The sequence below is a fragment of the Electrona antarctica genome (genome assembly GCF_951216825.1).
Source record: "Electrona antarctica genome assembly, chromosome: 14".
NCBI lineage: Eukaryota > Metazoa > Chordata > Actinopteri > Myctophiformes > Myctophidae > Electrona > Electrona antarctica.
In genome coordinates this window covers 36,474,636-36,493,699 of record NC_136795.1, presented here as the reverse complement: position 1 = coordinate 36,493,699, position 19,064 = coordinate 36,474,636, and the positions used below count along the sequence as shown (strand labels likewise).

The following is a 19,064-nucleotide window of genomic DNA, read 5'->3' as shown; positions in this document are numbered from 1 at the left end:
AGTTTTGTAAACAAAAGATTTCCTTTCCTAAAAGGTATATGCGAGTTCACACCAGTTCACACCCTGGTTCACACACAGCACGGTACAATTTAACAGATCATCGCAGCATGAAGATGCTTTTAATCTGTGAATTAATTCAAACGTTTTGTTTGCAGGTTGAAGTTGAACACCAATGGGAACTCATACATGATGCATGATGGGATGTCGTTTCGTTTTTATCCGGGGCGTGTGTATGCTCTTTGTAATATAAAAGAAACTTCTCAAACACATGACTGACCAGTGAGCAGCAGCCTGGACGTCCATGGGAGAGGTAAGAGCAATTTATTATTAATTTATTATGCTATATTCTCCTTATGGAGATGCAAAGGTTTTTCATCCATTGTAGTCGTGGATCAGGGTGGAACTATTCAAGGTGTTTGTATCTTATTCTGCTTTAATCGAACAATATCCTCATGTCATGAGTAACTTGAGTGAGAGAGATTTTAGAAATTAATGCTTCCACTAGTAATAGTATAGCTTAATTCATATTCACTAGTAGTAAGTAACTAACTTATGTTCTGCATAGTGTTTTACTTGGCTTTCTACTGTAAATAACATTAAACAAGGGATTCAAAATAGGGAAATAGCAGAAAGTTTATTTTGATATTTGCTTTTAAAGTAGGGTAATATTATTATATAATAATAACAGACCCAAATTAAATATATCCCATGGTCATTGTTATAAACTGTCCATGTACAGTACATCTAGTCTGTGTACTTGAACTGGATTATCACACACCACCCAGCCTGCACACACTACCAGTCTGTCAGAACCAGACGAGGGTCCAGTTTAGAGATTACAACAGCATTAAACAAAATTATATTTTAGGAAATATTTCATCTTCAACCACATTAACCCTATAGCATCCCTTTTCTGATCGATATAGACATTTTGCAAAAAATATCAGATCCCTCGCTCACTCGCAACACATTGCTTTGCAGTTTGCAGGCGTTGTGAGCCTGTAGATATTTGTGGTGAAGAGATTTGGAGTAGTGAGTGAAAAGCACCCCTCCTTTTCACCCCTGGGCGACCCAGGTGAGGTTGAAAGAATAAACGGCACCTACTGTACCATGACTTCTCACTCTCTCTGGTTCTTTCTTCCCCTTTGTCTCCGTGCAGATGCAGAAGTGGCTTGTATTGGGTTGGGCCCTGCTGGCCCTGGTTTGTGCACATGACTGTCCAAACGGTGGTCATTGTGAGGACGACCACACATGCTGCAGTGCCCTGGAAAATGGCTATGACTGCTGCCCATTTCAGCAGGTAACACAGAAAAATATCGTTTTTTAAATGGTTCTTTGAATTACAGGCTGTATGATTCCGTGAAGAACCATAATTATTATTTAGTGAATGGTTCTTCATGTTCCTCTTAAGGTTCTAGAGAACCTTTTATTTATTTTAAGTTCTTTGAGAAACCACAAATGGTTCCTCAAAGAACCATTTTGATGATTCTTTGAGTCACCTTTAACCACCACCATGTCTTAAGCGAACATTCGCCAAAAGTCGCAGATCTATAAGCTCACGAGTTGTTGTGAGCTTATCGATCGGCTGGAGTGGGCCAAGTACAGAGCCCTGGGAGTCAGCGGTCAATGAACCATTAAAATAAATGGTTCTTTAAATAACCTTGGTCTGAGAGTAGCCCTGGTCCAGTGCTTACAGCGAGTAGAGCGAGTCTCTCTCTGACGCCCTGTGGAAGTCCCTTCCGCAGCCCTCTGGTCATATTCTCACTCCCGTGCGCGGGTTTTCAAATACCAGCAAATAAACAAAACGACGTAACTACTCACCGAAACAAAGCCTGCTAGACCTTGGTAAAAGTCTATTCTCGTAGCTGGGAAGCGTCTCAGGTCCCCAGCTTCTCTCTAAAATGCACTTTGTGCCATTTTAATAACGCAATGTACCCTGAATTTACCGGGCAGAATCATTTCTTCTACTATGGCATTTCCGGGTTTTGCCTGCGCCGATCTGGTTGGATTTATTTTATTCAATGATTAAAATAGTGCATTTTAGAGAGAAGCTGGGGACCTGAGACGCTTCCCAGCTACGAGAATAGACTTTTACCAAGGTCTAGCAGGCTTTGTTTCGGTGAGTAGTTACGTCGTTTTGTTTATTTGCTGGTATTTGAAAACCCGCGCACGGGAGTGAGAATATGACCAGAGGGCTGCGGAAGGGACTTCCACAGGGCGTCAGAGAGAGACTCGCTCTACTCGCTGTAAGCACTGGACCAGGGCTAGTCTGAGAGGTTCTTTCTGGAACCAAAAATGTTCCTTCTTTGGCATCACATCATTCTTGTACATGACTGTGCTTCACTTTACAGTCACTCAACCACTGACACAAAATGACATACAGTAGCTGAAAGATATGGTTGCTGAAATGTACACTGAAGGTGCTGTCTCTCAGATAACTCCTACTCTAAAGTAGATAGACCAAAGTTTGCACACGTATGCTATTCATCTTCGATTGTATTTAACTGTTTTATGAGACTGCCAGTACCATAACCTTCAATGATAGTATGATAGTAGCTTTAAAATCACTTTGGTAGTCAAATATTCCTTCCCATTGTTCCCTCTATAGGCTGAGTGCTGTGAGGATAATATACATTGCTGTCCGGAAGACACACTCTGCAATGTGCAGGAGTCTGGCTGTATGAATGCAACCATGTCATTCCCGTGGTCTGAGAGAGTTTCTGCCGGACCACCCAGACTTTCGAAAGTAAGAGATATTACCCCCAAATAAACATCATATCCCCAGTAGTAGCCCGTCACGTCATTGGCGGAGTAGCAATCAGCTCTTTGTTGAGAAGCTTCAGAAGATCGTTTACCTCTTGTTCCAGTTAAGTTTTCCATAGCTTTGTTTGATTATCTCGGCAGCTGGTTTGCACCGGAAACACACAGCGCCTTCACCTGTTTCCGGTGCAAATCTGCTGCTGACCCAATTAAGCGAAGCTATTAGGAAATTAATTGGAAGATAAAATCTGTATTTATTTTTTATTTTTTATTTTTTTGAGTGGTGTAAACCACTCCTACAACTGGCTTTTTTGTGCAGAAAAAATGAGCATGGTTGCTATGTTCAAAATAATTTCTGACGTAATTAAATCACACCCGGGTGAACTGGATGACCGTAGCAACCATGCTCATTTTTTCTGCACAAAAAAAGCCAGTTGTGAAATCACATCCGGGTGTGATTTCATTACGTCAGATCAGAGCTGATCAGGCTATATAATACCTTACCTTATATAATACCTCACATCGGACAAAAACTCCAGCTGAATCAACTTCATGGTCACAAATCATCACATCAGAAGACGACCCTACCTAGCCAAAGATCTTTAAAGACGGTGGGAAGCCCAATAGACGAGACGCAAGACAAAGTCTTGTTCAACACCAAGAGAATATTAGATCACGGCTGCTCTTTACCAAGACAGACCCTCCTGACCAGACCCCAGCCAGACCCTCCTGACCAGACCACAGCTCATAGCTGATTAGGCTATATAATATCTTACGTTATATAATACCGTACACCAGACAAACACCCCAGCTGAATCAACTGCATGGTCACAGATCATTTTCAAGGAAAAGAACATCAGAAGACGATACTTTCCATTTTTGTATACATCCTCTCTTCATAATGTAAATAATATCCCAAGCGGCACACTTTACTACTTATTTCGATGGAAATAAGCGAATTAGCACAACACCCCATAGCCCCATTCAATGCAATGCAATTCATTTAGGGCTTATGGTAGGGGAAATAGCCAATAAGGAGGTTTTGCACAAAAAAACACCTGGACCTCTTTGGTGGGGACGTAACAACTACAAAGAAAGATAAGAAAGCCTTCTAGCATGGAATTATCCTTTAAACAACGGTCACTAAAAGGAAGTGGTGGAAAAAGTACTCAAGTAAAAGTACCAATACTGCAATTTAGAACTACTCCTAAAATGCGTCGCGTTGCGACACATTGTGAGCTTGTAGATCAGCTATTTTCAATTGGCCAAAATGTATATGGTTGAAGTGGTTAATGTAGGCTATGTTTTCTAATCAAAATCTCCAAAGTAACTAGTAACTAAAGTTTTCAAATAATTGTAGTGGAGTAAAAGTACAAATTTTGGCTCCGAGATGTAGTGGAGTAGAAGTAAAAGTATTGGAAATTAGAAATACTCAAGTAAAGTACAAATACCTCAAAATTGTTCTTAAGTACAGTACTTAAGTAAAAGTACTTAGTTACTTTCCACCACTGCTAAAAGGGCATCAAGGGGCTTACCTGGTGTTGTTCTGTATGATGCCGTTTGTAAGGTCTGCAGGGGCTCAGTGCACGGTGACAGGTTTGAAGTGCCTGGGAGGTCTGCAGGGGCTCAGTGCATGGTGACAGGTTTGAAGTGCATGTGGGCCAAGTTGTGTCTCTTTTATACACAGAGCTTTAAACAGAAACTTCTCGGTTGAGATTCTGGTTGGTTTACATTACTGGTCAGGCTGCATTCAGGTGCTAATGGCCGGAGGTACTCGGGAGCTCTCCACCATAGATACCCTCACCAATACCCTCACCAATCCCGTATAGGCTATGTGCAGACTTTTAAATGATAGTGGATTTTAGATTTGAGTTTTACACCATTTGGATTTTTAGATAGGCTATTGCATTTTAGTTTTATATTTATGATCGGCAAAATAATTCAGTGTTTGGGAGGGGATATCTCACTTTCATGAGGACTTGTTACTGCTCTTTCTTTATTATAGTAAAGAGACGTTCAGGGGCCCCATAATCTATTTGATCCAACACGGGGCCCTCTGGCTTATATTATTTTTGTTGCACATCTACAAAGTCTGTAAATTTGGGCTCCTTAACCAATTTTAGACCTGAGAATGATTCTACAAATGTCTTCTAAATCCTGACCGTTTTCCAGTCGTTCTCAAACATTTTCACGTCAAGGACCCCCAAAAAATATCGGCATTTGGCCGCCGACCCCCATCTGGAAATATGTTGTTCCAGGGACCCCCCCATCTGAAAATATGTTGTTCCAGGGACCCCCCCATCTGAAAATATGTTGTTCCAGGGACCCCCCCATCTGAAAATATGTTGTTCCAGGGACCCCCCCATCTGAAAATATGTTGTTCCAGGGACCCCCCCCATCTGAAAATATGTTGTTCCAGGGACCCCCCCAGCCGCAAAGATTTGAGTTATGAAAAACGTTGGCTCTGAAAGAACATAATATTCAAATATTTGCACCACATATTTACGAGTTTTCAAAAATAGCAGACCTACAAGCTACGAGCTTGTAGATCTGCTATTTTTCAATAGCTAAAGTCATAATGCTATAAACACCGTCTAGAATGGGTTAAAAACCTAACCTAATTTAGGGGTCCCTAAATTAACTTAATTAAGCAGTCACCGTCTCTGTGTCATGTGGTTCCTTGTTAATTATATGAGTATACTACTATACTGTATAGAGATCGACTACTATACAATCAAATAAATCTGTATAGGGGAGGGCATAGTGACGCGTTCGGTAGGATTTTGGTTTATTTGGGCGCCACCTTGCTGCCTACATATAGGCTAGTAGTAGTAGTAGGATGCTAGGCTACTTAACTGCTACATATAGGCTAGTAGTAGGATGCTAGGCTACTTAACTGCTACATATAGGCTAGTAGTAGTAGTAGGATGCTAGGCTACTTAACTGCTACATATAGGCTAGTAGTAGTAGTAGGATGCTAGGCTACTTAACTGCCAGTCTTTAGTTCCTAAATGTGCTTGTCAGTGACGCTGGTGTGTATAGAGCGTCGCAGTCCCGCCCCCTACCATGGACCAGGAAATTAATCCCAATGCATTTTTCCCATAGACATTTCAACAAGTATTTATTTAAAGACGGTTACGCCACGGACAAGGCCAACTCGAGTCGTGACAACTCATGACAACACAAACAATATTTTGGACCAAACAAATAATTACAAAGAAGAAAAACAACAAAAAAAGTGTTGTAACCTTTTTCTTTCTAATTATTTGTTTGGCCCAAAAAATTGTGTTTGTTGTCATGATTTGTCACGACTCGAGTTGGCTTTGTCCGCGGTGTAAACGTCTTTAAATAAATACTTTCTGAAATGTCCATGAGGAAAATGAACGGAGAATAATTTCCTGGTCCATGGTAGGGGGCGGGACTGCGACGCTCTATACTGTCACTGCAGTACACCATCTTCCATCTCTCTACTATTATTTTGTCATCTGACACCCAAACCATACAGTGTTTATAGGCTAGTAGGCTACTAGGCTACTATAGCCTACTAGCCTACTGGTAGGCAGGAAAATGGTAACCAGAATAACCCGTTCTGAGTGAAACTCCTCCCTATACAAGATCATTTCAGATTTCAGAGAGGGAGGGAAATACTAAATGAACTGTTAACTTCATTAAAACATTTTGGACTGAGGTCGATTAAAAAAAAGGCTTCAAAATCCTAATTTTTGAGTGGTGTAAACCACTCCGACAACTGGCTTTGTTAGTTTACGTGTCTGTCTGTCGGTCTGTTCGTACCAAAAAATGAGCACGGTTGCTATGGTCACCCAGTTCACCCGGGTGTGATTTCATTACGTCAGACATTACGTCAGACCACAGCTGATCAGTCTATATAAGACCTTACACCACTCAGTTCACACAGGTGTGATTTTTTATATGGACATAACAATCACATTGCTCATTGCACAGTTGTACAAATAGTAGATGCATCATTTACAGTGTGTTAGCACATGTGCTAATTTTCACCACTTGTCCACAGTAGACTTTTCTAAAAAATACAGGGACACTATAGTTTAAAAAACACCCAATCAAATACAAAAATGTATACATTCTAATAATATTTACAGCACAATTACAATATCCATTACATAATCGCTAATACAAAAGTAAACATACTCACTCTAATAACCAGTCAGAAGCTATACATGTGAACACAGTTGATTTGATTTCAACCATAGTTTGAGTCCTCTGTAGAACACGTTACCATCCGACTCTAGTTTTAGAACCGTAGGCAAAGAGTTCCATAAGTTTGCTCCCTTTACTGAGAAGGCAGACTGTCCGAATGAGTTGTTACACCTGGGAACAATACAGTTACCACTTGTTGAGGCTCGTGTGGTTGCTCTACCAGAGCTCGGAAGTCTATCAACCAGTCCAGAGAACAAAGGTGAAACATGACCGTTTAAACATTTAAAAAACAATTTGGTAGTAGAAAAAAACACAAAATTGTCAAACGTAAAAAGGTTGTGTTTTTTTAAGATACCACAAAGGTGCCATCTCATCGGTTTTTGATCCATGATTTTTATAGCCTGTTTGTATATTGATGTTATTGGTTGTAAGACAGTTTTAGAGGATTGTGACCATGTTGTAACGCTGTATGCTAGGTGTGAGAAAATCATAGCATGCATGTACAGTTGTGCAGTTTTAGCTGATAAGTCCCTTCTGATATGAATTTTAAGTTTTTATCCTAAGTATTTTACTTCACTCATTTCAGCAAGAGTTTCATTTTTGATGCGTACCTCAAAGGTATCCGCAGCAGGCCTGCTGGAGATACACATTGAAACTGTTTGTTGTACATTTAAAGTTAATTGTGACGACTCTAGCCAGTTTGAGATGTTCTCCAATTCCTGTGTCAGCTGCGCAGCTGCCATGCTGGCTGGTTTAGCAGACGTGTATATAACAGTGTCATCAGCATACATATGCCATCTTCTGATAACTGGGACTACGGTTATGCACAGAGAAGTTTGTGTGCTCATGTTGTACTTGAGCAACACACTTACCAAAGATGTTGTGATCTCTCCAATGTCTGGCTTTCACTTGTGACGTCATGTGGCAGCCATGTCTATGGACTTTTAATGTGTCTTAAGCAGGGCCCCACTATAGCCACGTCTATGGACTTTTAATGTGTCTTAAGCAGGGCCCCACTATAGCCAAGTCTATGGAATGTTATTCTTAAGCAGCTTTTCAGCATGCCCCCCATGGCGTCATGTGGCAGCCACAGTGGGCACCCCTCACTTCACACAAGTGTGAAACACTTTAATTGTTCGAACCTTTGCTTACTATAAAAAGCAAGTCTCAATTGCACACCTGCAAAGGTGACGGGTGCGTAGTAGAAAACCAAACGAGGGCCCAACTTTCATCAGGTTATCTTTCAAAGATAACCTAATGAAGGTCTAACAGACCGAAACGTTGTTTCCCATTTAAAGAAAAATATTTGCATTTGAAGATTTGCATTTGAAGATTTGAAGTGTGCGCGAGAGTTTTCTTTCAGTATTGTTGCTTACTGACTTGACCTAAATTGTGTCGCCAGTGTTAAAACGTGTAATATATATATATATATATATATATATATATATATATATATATATATCTGTACATCTACTCTCTACTTGTCTAATAAAACGATGCCATCCCTGCAGTCTTTTAGAATGATCAGGCCGTACTTGGGGGAGGATGATGACAACATCTGTCCTGATTTGTCTCGCTGTCCGCCTGAGTTCTCCTGTCTGAGGACTTTGACACGATTTGGCTGTTGTCCCCTGGCCCAGGTAATCCAGCCTGGGCCGAACACACACACACACACACACACACATGCACACACTTAGAGTTAGACCTAGATTTAGTGAATGAACCATTCCATTAACTTCAGTGCATTTCCTGAACACTCGCAGGGAGTCTCATGCTCTGACGGGAAACACTGCTGTCCCGAGGGCCACCAGTGTAGCGCAGACAGCCGCTCCTGCATCAAAAAAGGTTGATGTTTTCTCTGTCTTATTGTCATCGTGTACATTTGTTGTAGATTAAATAATCTTCCAAAGATGAAGGAATGACAAAGTTCTTCAGGGTGAAGTATTGAGAATTTATTAAGAAGATTCAGCAGAATAACAACATACAGAGAGTGAGGAACAGGCCTCCTTGCCTGTTCCACCAGCCCCTCCGGACGCAAGCCTCCTCCACCCCATTCTCAGACAGTCCTTATAGTCTTGTCTTAACAGAGATGCAAATACTAACTGTCCATATACGGATCTGCACTAAAGATCCGTAAGGCAGACACAAATAAGTATACCTTTGCTGACAGCGTGGAGGGGTCAAGTCAGCTGTTAGATAGACAGCTGCATGAATTAGACTGAGCACATTGGTGAGCAAAGAGACTTAATGGAAGGAAGATAAATACACAATGCATATATTTGGACTGTAGTTGGCATTCTAAAATACACATTACAGTTTTCAAACAGCCCGTTCCTCTTCCATCTTTGCAGAGCTAGTCAGCACAGTGATGTGCAGTGACGGGAAATCCGAGTGTCCTGAAGAAACCACCTGCTGTGAGGCCCCAGATGGTAGCTGGGGTTGTTGTCCCAGTCCAAAGGTATAGATCTAACCAGTGGCGTGCACAGACATTTAGAGGGGCAGGTGCTCAAGTTAAAAAAGGGCACCTTGTGCAGCGCGTGGAACTGGCCGGTTGCCTTAATCTATTTTGGGCGGGAACCCCTTTTGGTGTTAACATTATGTTATGCTTTAGCTATTGAAAAATAGCAGATCTACAAGCTCATAGCGCGCCACCGAGTGGCGCGCTATGAACTTGTAGGTCTGCTATTTTTGGGAAAAAAAAGAAAAAAAAAAAGTTTTTTTCTTCTTTTTTTTTCAAAAGGGCACATTGCCAAAAGGGCAGGGGGTGCTCTAGCACCCCCTAATGTCTATCTGTGCATGCCACTGGATCTAACTAAGGGTATTTTCTTCACCCACAGCAAAAGAAGATCTACCCAGTAAAAGTTTACTTTCAGAGTTAAAAAATAGTTTACAGTACTGTGTAGTGTGTAGATCACATTCTAGGGTCTTTTGGGCCCAAAGGGTTAAGCAGATCTTGTGTTGTGCTTGTAAAAGTTGCCCACCAATGGTCTATATAAGACAAAAAACACCAGGTTATTTGACCTCTGGATTATTATCCCATTGAGAGATACTTAACCCATTCAGGCCTGACGTCGAAATTTAAAAAAAAAAGTTTTCTAAATCATGACAATTTTCGGAAAGATTTGAGGCACATTTTAACGATTTTTCAAAAATAGCAGACCTACAAGTTCATAGCGCGCCACTCGGTGGCGCGCTATGAGCTTGTAGATCTGCTATTTTTCAATAGCTAAATTATAACAATGTTTAAAACACCAAAAGGGGTTCCCGCCCCAAAATGGGTTAATGGTTAATGTGGTTAAACGCTAACGTGACATGGATGCGTTCCAGGTCTCAATGGATTAATGTTTCTTTATTAGAAACATCGCGCACATTAGAGCCTATCATTCGATGATGCAAAAGCGTTGATCCAAGCTTTTGTTTCTCGACTCGATTACTGCAATGCACTTTATTTTGGCCTGCCTAAGAAAACAACTGACATGCTACAACTTGTTCAGAATGCGGCAACGAGAGTTTTAACTAAAACTAAGATGAGAGAACATATCACTCCAGTTTTAGCCTCTTTACACTGGCTCCCAGTTGTTTTTAGGATTGATTTTAAATATATTTTACTTGTTTATAAAGCTCTAAATGGTCTAGCACATGTCATGAAAGGTGCTCTATAAATAAAGTTAATTATTATTAACAGGCTGTGTGCTGTGAGGATAAGACACACTGCTGTCCTGAAGGTAGCACCTGTGATGTTCAGCAGTTGAAATGCATGTCCTTATCCACCAATAAAGCTATGCCCATGTGGGCCAAACTTCCTGCCAGAAGGAGAGCAGACTGGGAGAACCAGAAAGGTCAGAGTTCATTTTTTTTATATATAAATCCAAACCTATTTCCATTGAAGGAAGAAGTACTCACATGTTTCACTTAAGTAAAAGTATCAATACTGCAATGTAGAAAATTAGAAATGCTCTGTTACAAGTACAATTCCAGTATTAAAAATGTACTTAAAGGGGCATTCCACTAATTTTCAACATTTTACTATGTCATTAATATACCTTAGAGCTGTTGTGTGGAAATAATAAAAAAGTCCCCCCATTCTGTGTTTCCTAGAACTAGAGGTCTGAAAAAAATGATTTTTTTCATAATTACAGTTCTACACAACAGCTCTAAGGTATATTAATGGTATATGAATGACATAGTAAAATGTTGAAAATGGGTGGTTTTCCCTTGAGTACAAAATGATTGGCATCAAAATATACTTAAAGTACCAAAAGTACAGTGTGCAGTATTGCACTTTAAGTATATGTTGTACCAAGTTCAAATTGTATAAAGATGTTTTGAAAATAGCAGATCTACAAGCTCAGTGCATCGCGATGCAATGCATTGTGAGCTTGTAGATCAGCTAATTTCTTTTTAAAGATTTTTTTGGGGCCTTTTGGCCTTTTTTGGCCTTTTTTGTTTTTAATAGATTTTAAAGTAGTTGACCGCTCGGCCAGCCCAGGCCATAGATCAGCTATCTGCAATAAGTAGTTAACTAAAGCTGACAAATAATTGTAGTGGAGTAAAAAGTATAATATCTGCCTCTGAGATGTATTGGAAATACTGAAGAAAAATACCACAGTCACTTTACACCACTTCCTGCTCACCCTGATCACTGTCTAGATGGGTACTGTGTGTTCATGCTGCTCTCTCTGGGTCTATGTTCACTTTCAGAAGGTGCACAAGTAACAGCACAAGTTATGAGGAATGAAGTGACCACATCACCTGTCACTGAGCAAGCAGGTAAATGCTTCAGTCCTTGTGGTGCATTGTGGAAGGTTCTCATTGATATCAAGCTATTCCTGTTTTCCCAAATAAATGGGAAACCGTTGGAATGGAATATTGCCCTCTAGAAATATGTATGTGGTTCTTTGGGGCCCCCAGTAGCCAGGCAACATTTCTTGATATAGCATCACAATCATTCTCATTCTAACCACTTTATACATATTTTATACATTAGCTATTCAATATATACAACCTAACGGTGTGTCACTTCGTTCTGCTGCTGCTGTGAGCTTAGTACATCTGCTATTTTCTAAAAAGAGAGAAAAAATAATAATAATACTCCTTGAAAGTATTAAGAATAATAAAATTACCACAAACGAAAATCTAAGACTAATCCAGTATAAAGCAATGACAAGAATGTACTACACTAGAGATAAGATTAATACGTTTGATCCCACATCCTCTGACAGATGTTTAAAGTGTTGCACACAAAGGGACTCCCTTAAACATGCCTTCTGGTACTGCAATAAAGTTAGAAAGATCTGGGAGAAAATTGAGTTTTTTAAATGAATTAATAAAGTGTGCAGTCGTGTTTACACCTATGATCTGTATTTTTTTAAATATAGAGGAAACCAGATTCCCAATTGGCAGACAAATTCTTTTTTCATGTTTAGTATATAAAAAAACTGTTATTGCAAAACTGGAAAAACAAAGAAGCACCCTCCCTTCAAGATTGGAAATCACTAATGAAATATTATTTGACTATTGAGAAAACGATGGCGGAGGACAGTCATAAAGAAAACCAATTTAACTATCTGTAGAGTTCAATTTATGAGGCATTGTAGAGAGGTGTGTGTGTGTGTGTGTGACTGTGACTGTGACTGTGTGTGTGTGTGTGTGTGTGTGTGTGTGTGTGTGTGTGTGTGTGTGTGTGTGTGTGTGTGTGTGTGTGTGTGTGTGTGTGTGTGTGTGTGTGTGTGTGTGTGTGTGTGTGTGTGTGTGTGTGTGTGTGTGTGTGTGTGTGTGTGTGTGTGTGTGTGTGTGTGTGTGTGTGTGTGTGTGTGTGTGTGACACACCACTCAATCACCCAATAAAAAAGAAAGAAAGGGGGTCCTGTGCTTGCGATCCACTCCTGTAAACACCTCTATATATTCCAGAAACTACTGTTACCTGCGAAGACTGTGGGCAGGAAAGCACCCAGGGCACAGAGCATGTACTAACAATGCTCGGAGATGCTGAAACGGCGTGTAATGTATCCTGTGATTCCAACACCGCTTGTCCAGACAAGACCACCTGCTGTAAGAATACAGAAGGAGGATGGGCCTGTTGTAATCTACAGGAGGTAAAGAGAATACAAGTACATTATCTAGAAGTATTTAAGGAAGAGACTTTTTTTTAAAGTCAATGTTATTGGAAAAAGGTCTAACGTGACTACACCAGACTGTTTTGGCCTGTTGTAAACATCAGCGAAATCTTTAAAGTGGCATAATAAAAAGGTGCCTCTGAGAGTGGAAACCACAGGGTCACCACATTCAGCATGGTTCATTCTTCAGGGTGGCAGGTGAAATGATCAACCCCTCAACAAAGAAAATACATGGAATTTTATGAGGACTTGCATGAGGAACTAATTATATCCTTAAATTAAGTCTTTTCGATAACTTCAACAATTATTTTACTTTGAGCCCAAACCCCAGTATAGTGGCCATAATCTTTGTCCCTCTCATTTTGCTCATATAGGCTGTGTGCTGTGAGGACCACATGCACTGCTGCCCCCGTGGCTACACCTGTGATCTGACCACCCAGACATGTCTGGGTCTCTCAGGGTCTGTGCCCGCTGAGAAGAAGGTACCAGCTTATACAACGGTGGCCCCCAGTAGTCAGGGAACCTCCCAGGGCACAGAGAATGCACCAACAACCCACAGAGACGATGGAAAGGCGTTTAATATTTCATGTGACTCCACCGCCTCTTGTCCAGACGGGACAACCTGCTGTAGGAATACATCAGGAGGATGGGACTGTTGTAATATGCCTGAGGTAAAGAGATGGCCTACATGTATAGGCCTGAATAATTTAAGTATGAGAAAATGCAAGGTTTTATAAAAAACATTAAAGATGGAGTGCCGTGATTTATTTCCACCCTAAAACATGATCCTCAGGTTTTATTGTTATAAGGAGGTATAATTCTTTCAAAAAAGTTTTTATGTGGGCACGCCCACCAGTTCATTAAGTTTGCCTGGTGGGTGGTGATGGGTGGTGATCCACCTGAACTGAAGCCGCACCCACAGCTGTAATTGTATGATAAAGGGGGAGGGGTTAGGGGAGGGGCTGATAATGTGATGTCACTATATTACTTCTTATTTCATTGGCCCGTTTGACTGTCAAGGGTTCAGCTTCCAGGAAGAAACCCTAAATACAAAGTTAATACACCATTGCACATAAAAACAACTCCAGGGTGTCTAATGAAGTACTGTCACCTCATAGACACATGAAAAACTGGACAAATACAACAATTGTGGCACTCCATCTTTAAGCAAAACATAATGTAGCTGTATTGTGAAATAAATAAAAAATGTTAAAAGAAGATTAACAAGATCACACGCTACCAGACAATTGTGTTCTACTTCTGTCTGTTGTAACAGCAAAAGCTTAAAGTTGAATAAAGTGCTATATTAAGAAAAAAGCTAAAAAGTGCCTTTTGGCCTAATAGTGCCGCTAGAGGAAAAAAGAAAGGCCACTGGGTCACCAAATTCAGTAGGATTCATTATTTAAATTGGCAGGTGGGCAGCCAACCTTAAGTGCAAAAAGGTCATTACCACCGCCCTTACACACACAAATAAAATACACCATCTTATGAATGTCCCTGAATCCTTAAACTTGCTGTCCAATAACCTAAATAATTATTTTACTTTATGCCCAAACCCTTCAGTAGTGGCCATAATCGCTGTCCCTCCAATTTTCCTCATACAGGCTTATACAACGGTGGCCCCCAGTAGTCAGGGAACCTCCCAGGGCACAGAGAATGCACCAACAACCCACAGAGACGATGGAAAGGCGTTTAATATTTCATGTGACTCCACCACCTCTTGTCCAGACGGGACCACCTGCTGTAGGAATACATCAGGAGGATGGGACTGTTGTAATATGCCTGAGGTAAAGAGATGGCCTACACGTATAGGCCTGAATACTTTAAGTATGAGAAAATGCAAGGTTTTATAAAAAGAAACATTAAGCAAAACATAATGTAGCTGTATTGTGAAATAAATACAAAATGTTAAAAGAAGATTAACAAGATCACGCACTACCAGACAATTGTGTTCTACTTCTGTCTGTAACAGCAAAAGCTTAAAGTTGAATAATAAAATACACAGAATCTTATGATGGCTATGAATGTCCCTGAATCCTTAAACTTGCTGTCCAATAACATAAATCATTATTTTACTTTATGCCCAAACCCTCCAGTAATGGCCATAATCTCTGTCCCTCCAATTGTCCTCATACAGGCTGTGTGCTGTGAGGACAAAATAAACTGCTGCCCCCAAGGCTACACCTGTGACATGGCCGAACAGATGTGTGACGGTCTTTCAGGGTCTGTGCCCGCTGTGAAGAAGGTACCAGCTTATACAACGGTGGCCCCCAGTACTGTGGCAGCCACAACCCAAGAGTTAGAAGAAGAAGAAGAAGAAGAAGAAGGGGCAGAAGACGGTATTCCATGTGACCAACACACCAGCTGCCCAAAATACACCACCTGTTGTTTCATGGCTTCAACTCAGAAGTGGGGATGCTGCCCACTGCCAGAGGCGAGCTACTCTCCGTAACTAATAACTATGTACATCATAAGACATTATTATTTACCATATTCCCACACTGGTCCCTTTGCCGTTTTGCACACTGTTAAGAAACTTTAAGTTCTGTATAAGAATGCCAATGCCTCTATATTGTATGTGTACAATGAGTGAGAAACCTCACTCTGGGAATATGATCAATAAATAAGCAACATACCACTCATGGTTCATAAAAGCACTAATTAAGACATAAGACTGAAGTAAATTTGAATACATCTTCTTTCACTTCCCCACAGGCGATATGCTGTAAAGATGGAGTCCACTGCTGCCCCAAAGGCTACTCTTGTGATCCGAAGAAAGCCACGTGTTACAAAGGGGAAGTTGAGATTCCATGGTACAACAAGCTCCCAGCTACCAACAGCCTAAACGCTGCTCCCAACGCTGTTGAGTGTGATGTCCAGAACGCATGCCATGAACACTCCACTTGTTGCCAGCTCTCCACAGGACAGTGGGGCTGTTGCCCTCTGCATGAGGTAGGTGGGTGTGCGTGTGTGGGTACGCGCAATAGAGAGAGAAAGACAGAGGTGAAAGTAAAAGAGAAATATTATATAAGAGGTTTTTTTAATCGGCTTACATGACCTGCAATATCGCTATGGATTAACCCTATCAAAAGTAACAAAATGTAAAACACAGGACACATGCAGCAGTGTATAAATGGTCTATTCTTTACCAATAACATCCTTTTGTACCTTGTCTTCCTTCAGGCTGTGTGCTGCCCAGATATGGAGCACTGCTGTCCACAAGGCTACAGCTGCAACCTGGGCTCAGAATCCTGTCTCAAAGTCACCATGCTACAGCTACAGAGAGTGCCGCTAACACGAGTTTATGGGCTGGCATCACTGTCGCAGCCCACACCCCAACCCAAGTTGTATGACTTGGGGAGGGTTGTCCAATGTGAGGGTCAGTCCACCTGCAAAGACGGAGAGACGTGCTGCAGGACATCCACCACTACATGGGGCTGTTGTCCGTCTCTGAATGTATGACATGCACTGTACAGTACAATAACATTAAAGCACAAGATATAGACTGGAAAACGAGCACAACTTACAAGTGGAAAAACAAAAAGTTTTATTCAGGTGTCTAATTGCTACTTGAGGCTGTGGCCTACGGTTGGTCTCGCATAGCCAGACAATCAGACTTCTCCGCCTACTGATATGTGTGGAGAAATGGGTGTGGACGCTGAAGAAAACTAGCAGAAAACCAATCCTGATAACATCCCATATGAACACACACGCTGTGATGCGGGGAGGGGGGGATCAGACATATTCAGTTCTCTGATGGTATGGCTATGCAAGACTAGCCTACAGTGAACCTACAATTGTCTTGCATACTACCAAGATAGTTATCAAACTGGAGTAGTATCAACAGTAGGAGAAAGACACCATATCAGTATGTCATTTAAATATTGCATTCGGCTGAAGAAGCCTTATTTGAATATTCAGTTCCATAACAACTGTCCTCTCCCTCTTGCTTTACTGTCCACCAGGCGGTGTGTTGCAACGACATGAAGCATTGCTGTCCTGCTGGCCATACCTGCAGTAAGGATGGGACCTGCTCACAGAACACAGAACTCAGCTGGGACAACTGGCAGCAATTCTTCTTCAACAAGAAACGAGCTCTGCTTGTGTGAAAACGCACTGTTTTTCTCTACTGTACTTCATTTCCATATACAATGTAGTTTAGGGAATTAGACAATGAGTCTATGCTTTTTTTCTCCTTAGGGGACATTTTGAATGTAGGTTGGGATACTTAAATTGCATTAAGCTTGCACTCTCAGGGCTTGAGACAAATTGCACTAGGGTTGCTAAATTTTCTACTTGAAACCATCCTTTAGGTTAAAAGATAATTGTGTTTAATTTTAAACTCTCCAAGGGCACGATACTTGTATGTGGTTTAATGTTGTGTTTTTACACTGCCAATTATTAATAGCCACCATATTCTTGTTTGCTTGAATTTAAACACACTACTTAGGCTATTTTTCCATCAGAAAATAATTGTGCACAATCCAATATAATGAATTGCTTATATTTTTGGTTAATTAAAGAATTCTTATGAAAAGAGTGTTTGTATTTAGCAGACAACAAAATAGTCACGTGTTCTTCTTGTGGGTTAATACTAATGTGACACAGCTACTATAATAGCATATTATTGAATGTAAATCAAAAGAGTCAGAGAGAGAAAGCCCTGAACATTTGCACTTTTAAAGGAAGTCGTGTGACTTGCTTCGCAGTAAAGTCGTGTTCATTTATCCATCTGTACTCAGAGTGTACAAATATTATTATTATTAACCAAATGGACCACTCTGTTAAATCACTGAGGACTTTACAGTGTAAGTGGTGTGCCACTGTCAGAGTAATTTCAGGACTTTACAGGAGTGTGAAGCAGAATAGACAAGATTCAGAGAAGGGCATTAAGACAGTAGTTGGTGTGCTTGACATTTGAACAATATTGTATCTGGACTGTTGCAGGCCAATGACCAATGCCATATGAGGTGACATCTCTCAGATGGTTCTGTTGCTGCAGAGGATGTGGGAAAGAAAAGTAGAGTAAGAGAAAAAGCAGTGTCTGCAGCTGTGAGGGGGATTACTGCAGGTTCAGCAAAAATCCTATTCACTTTCACTAAAGGATGAAGGAAGTGAAAGATCTTTTTTTAAACAGTGTTTATTGTTCCCTTTGCATTTAGCCTAATAAGACAGTAAGACACATTCTCAAACATACATCATGACAAGAACTGAGAAAAACTAAACATACAGACATTAACACATTAAAGATTCTGGGATATTGGATATCATGTGGGGTCATATCATATGAATAGTTCGCCAAATATCTTCAGAGTTTTTTGTCTTAACAATATAAAGTTACCTTCCCTGGACATAGATGAGGCCATTTCGGTACACCTGACCACATCTATGAATTTAACCTCTTCTCTTTGCGAAACAGCTGTTTCTTGGAATTTATTATTTAGCTGACACTACATCTTTGTAGAAGGAAGTGAAAGAGTAAATAATCCAAGCAGAAAAGGCGTGTATTATGCTGAAGCTGTTAAGACAATGGAGACAGTGCAAACTTGAGGAAAAAAAGGAATGGAGCTGAGCTGACCAGAATATCTGCATACCAAGGTTCAAGGTTCAAGGTTATTTTTATTAGTGTCCCCGAAGGGCAATAGGTTTTACAGCAGTTCACAAGGCTTGAAACACATATATCAATCAAACCAAACTTATTGCTGCTCCATGGACAAGAATGATCATATTTGACATGCATTGCCATGGATATAACTTGCACTGTTGAACACAGAAGACATCAGAAAGGATTCAGATGGGGCAGCCACAGCTGAATTATATGTAGACTCCGAAAGGCTACCTTGGGAAACAGAAAGTCACAGGTTCAATTCCCAGCCCCAGAAATGTGTCTGGGTCTCTGAGCAAGTCAACACACTTGACCCCTAATTATTCCCCAGACCCCTGTGCTATAGTCTGACCACTTGGGCAGCAGCTGAAATTTGAATTTCCCCTGTGTGATCGAACAGGTCTT

At 40.8% G+C, this 19,064-nt stretch overlaps 1 protein-coding gene across 2 annotated transcripts; it reads left to right on the top strand.

Annotated features, from left to right (window-relative positions):
- Positions 1-162: 162 nt before the first annotated feature.
- grna (granulin a) lies at positions 163-17,374 on the top strand. 2 transcript variants are annotated; one of them, XM_079521148.1, is made up of 15 exons: positions 163-310; positions 1,160-1,300; positions 2,609-2,746; positions 8,451-8,579; positions 8,703-8,784; positions 9,291-9,397; positions 10,625-10,778; positions 11,641-11,709; positions 12,849-13,033; positions 13,429-13,725; positions 14,659-14,841; positions 15,192-15,488; positions 15,770-16,006; positions 16,238-16,510; positions 17,020-17,374. In XM_079521148.1, the coding sequence occupies exons 1-15, from the start codon at positions 302-304 to the stop codon at positions 17,161-17,163; spliced, it is 2,445 nt and encodes an 814-aa protein (XP_079377274.1). In that variant the 5' UTR covers positions 163-301; the 3' UTR covers positions 17,164-17,374. The 2 variants fall into 2 exon arrangements, with proteins under 2 accessions (XP_079377274.1, XP_079377275.1); XM_079521149.1 differs by lacking the exon at positions 14,659-14,841.
- Positions 17,375-19,064: the final 1,690 nt, after the last annotated feature.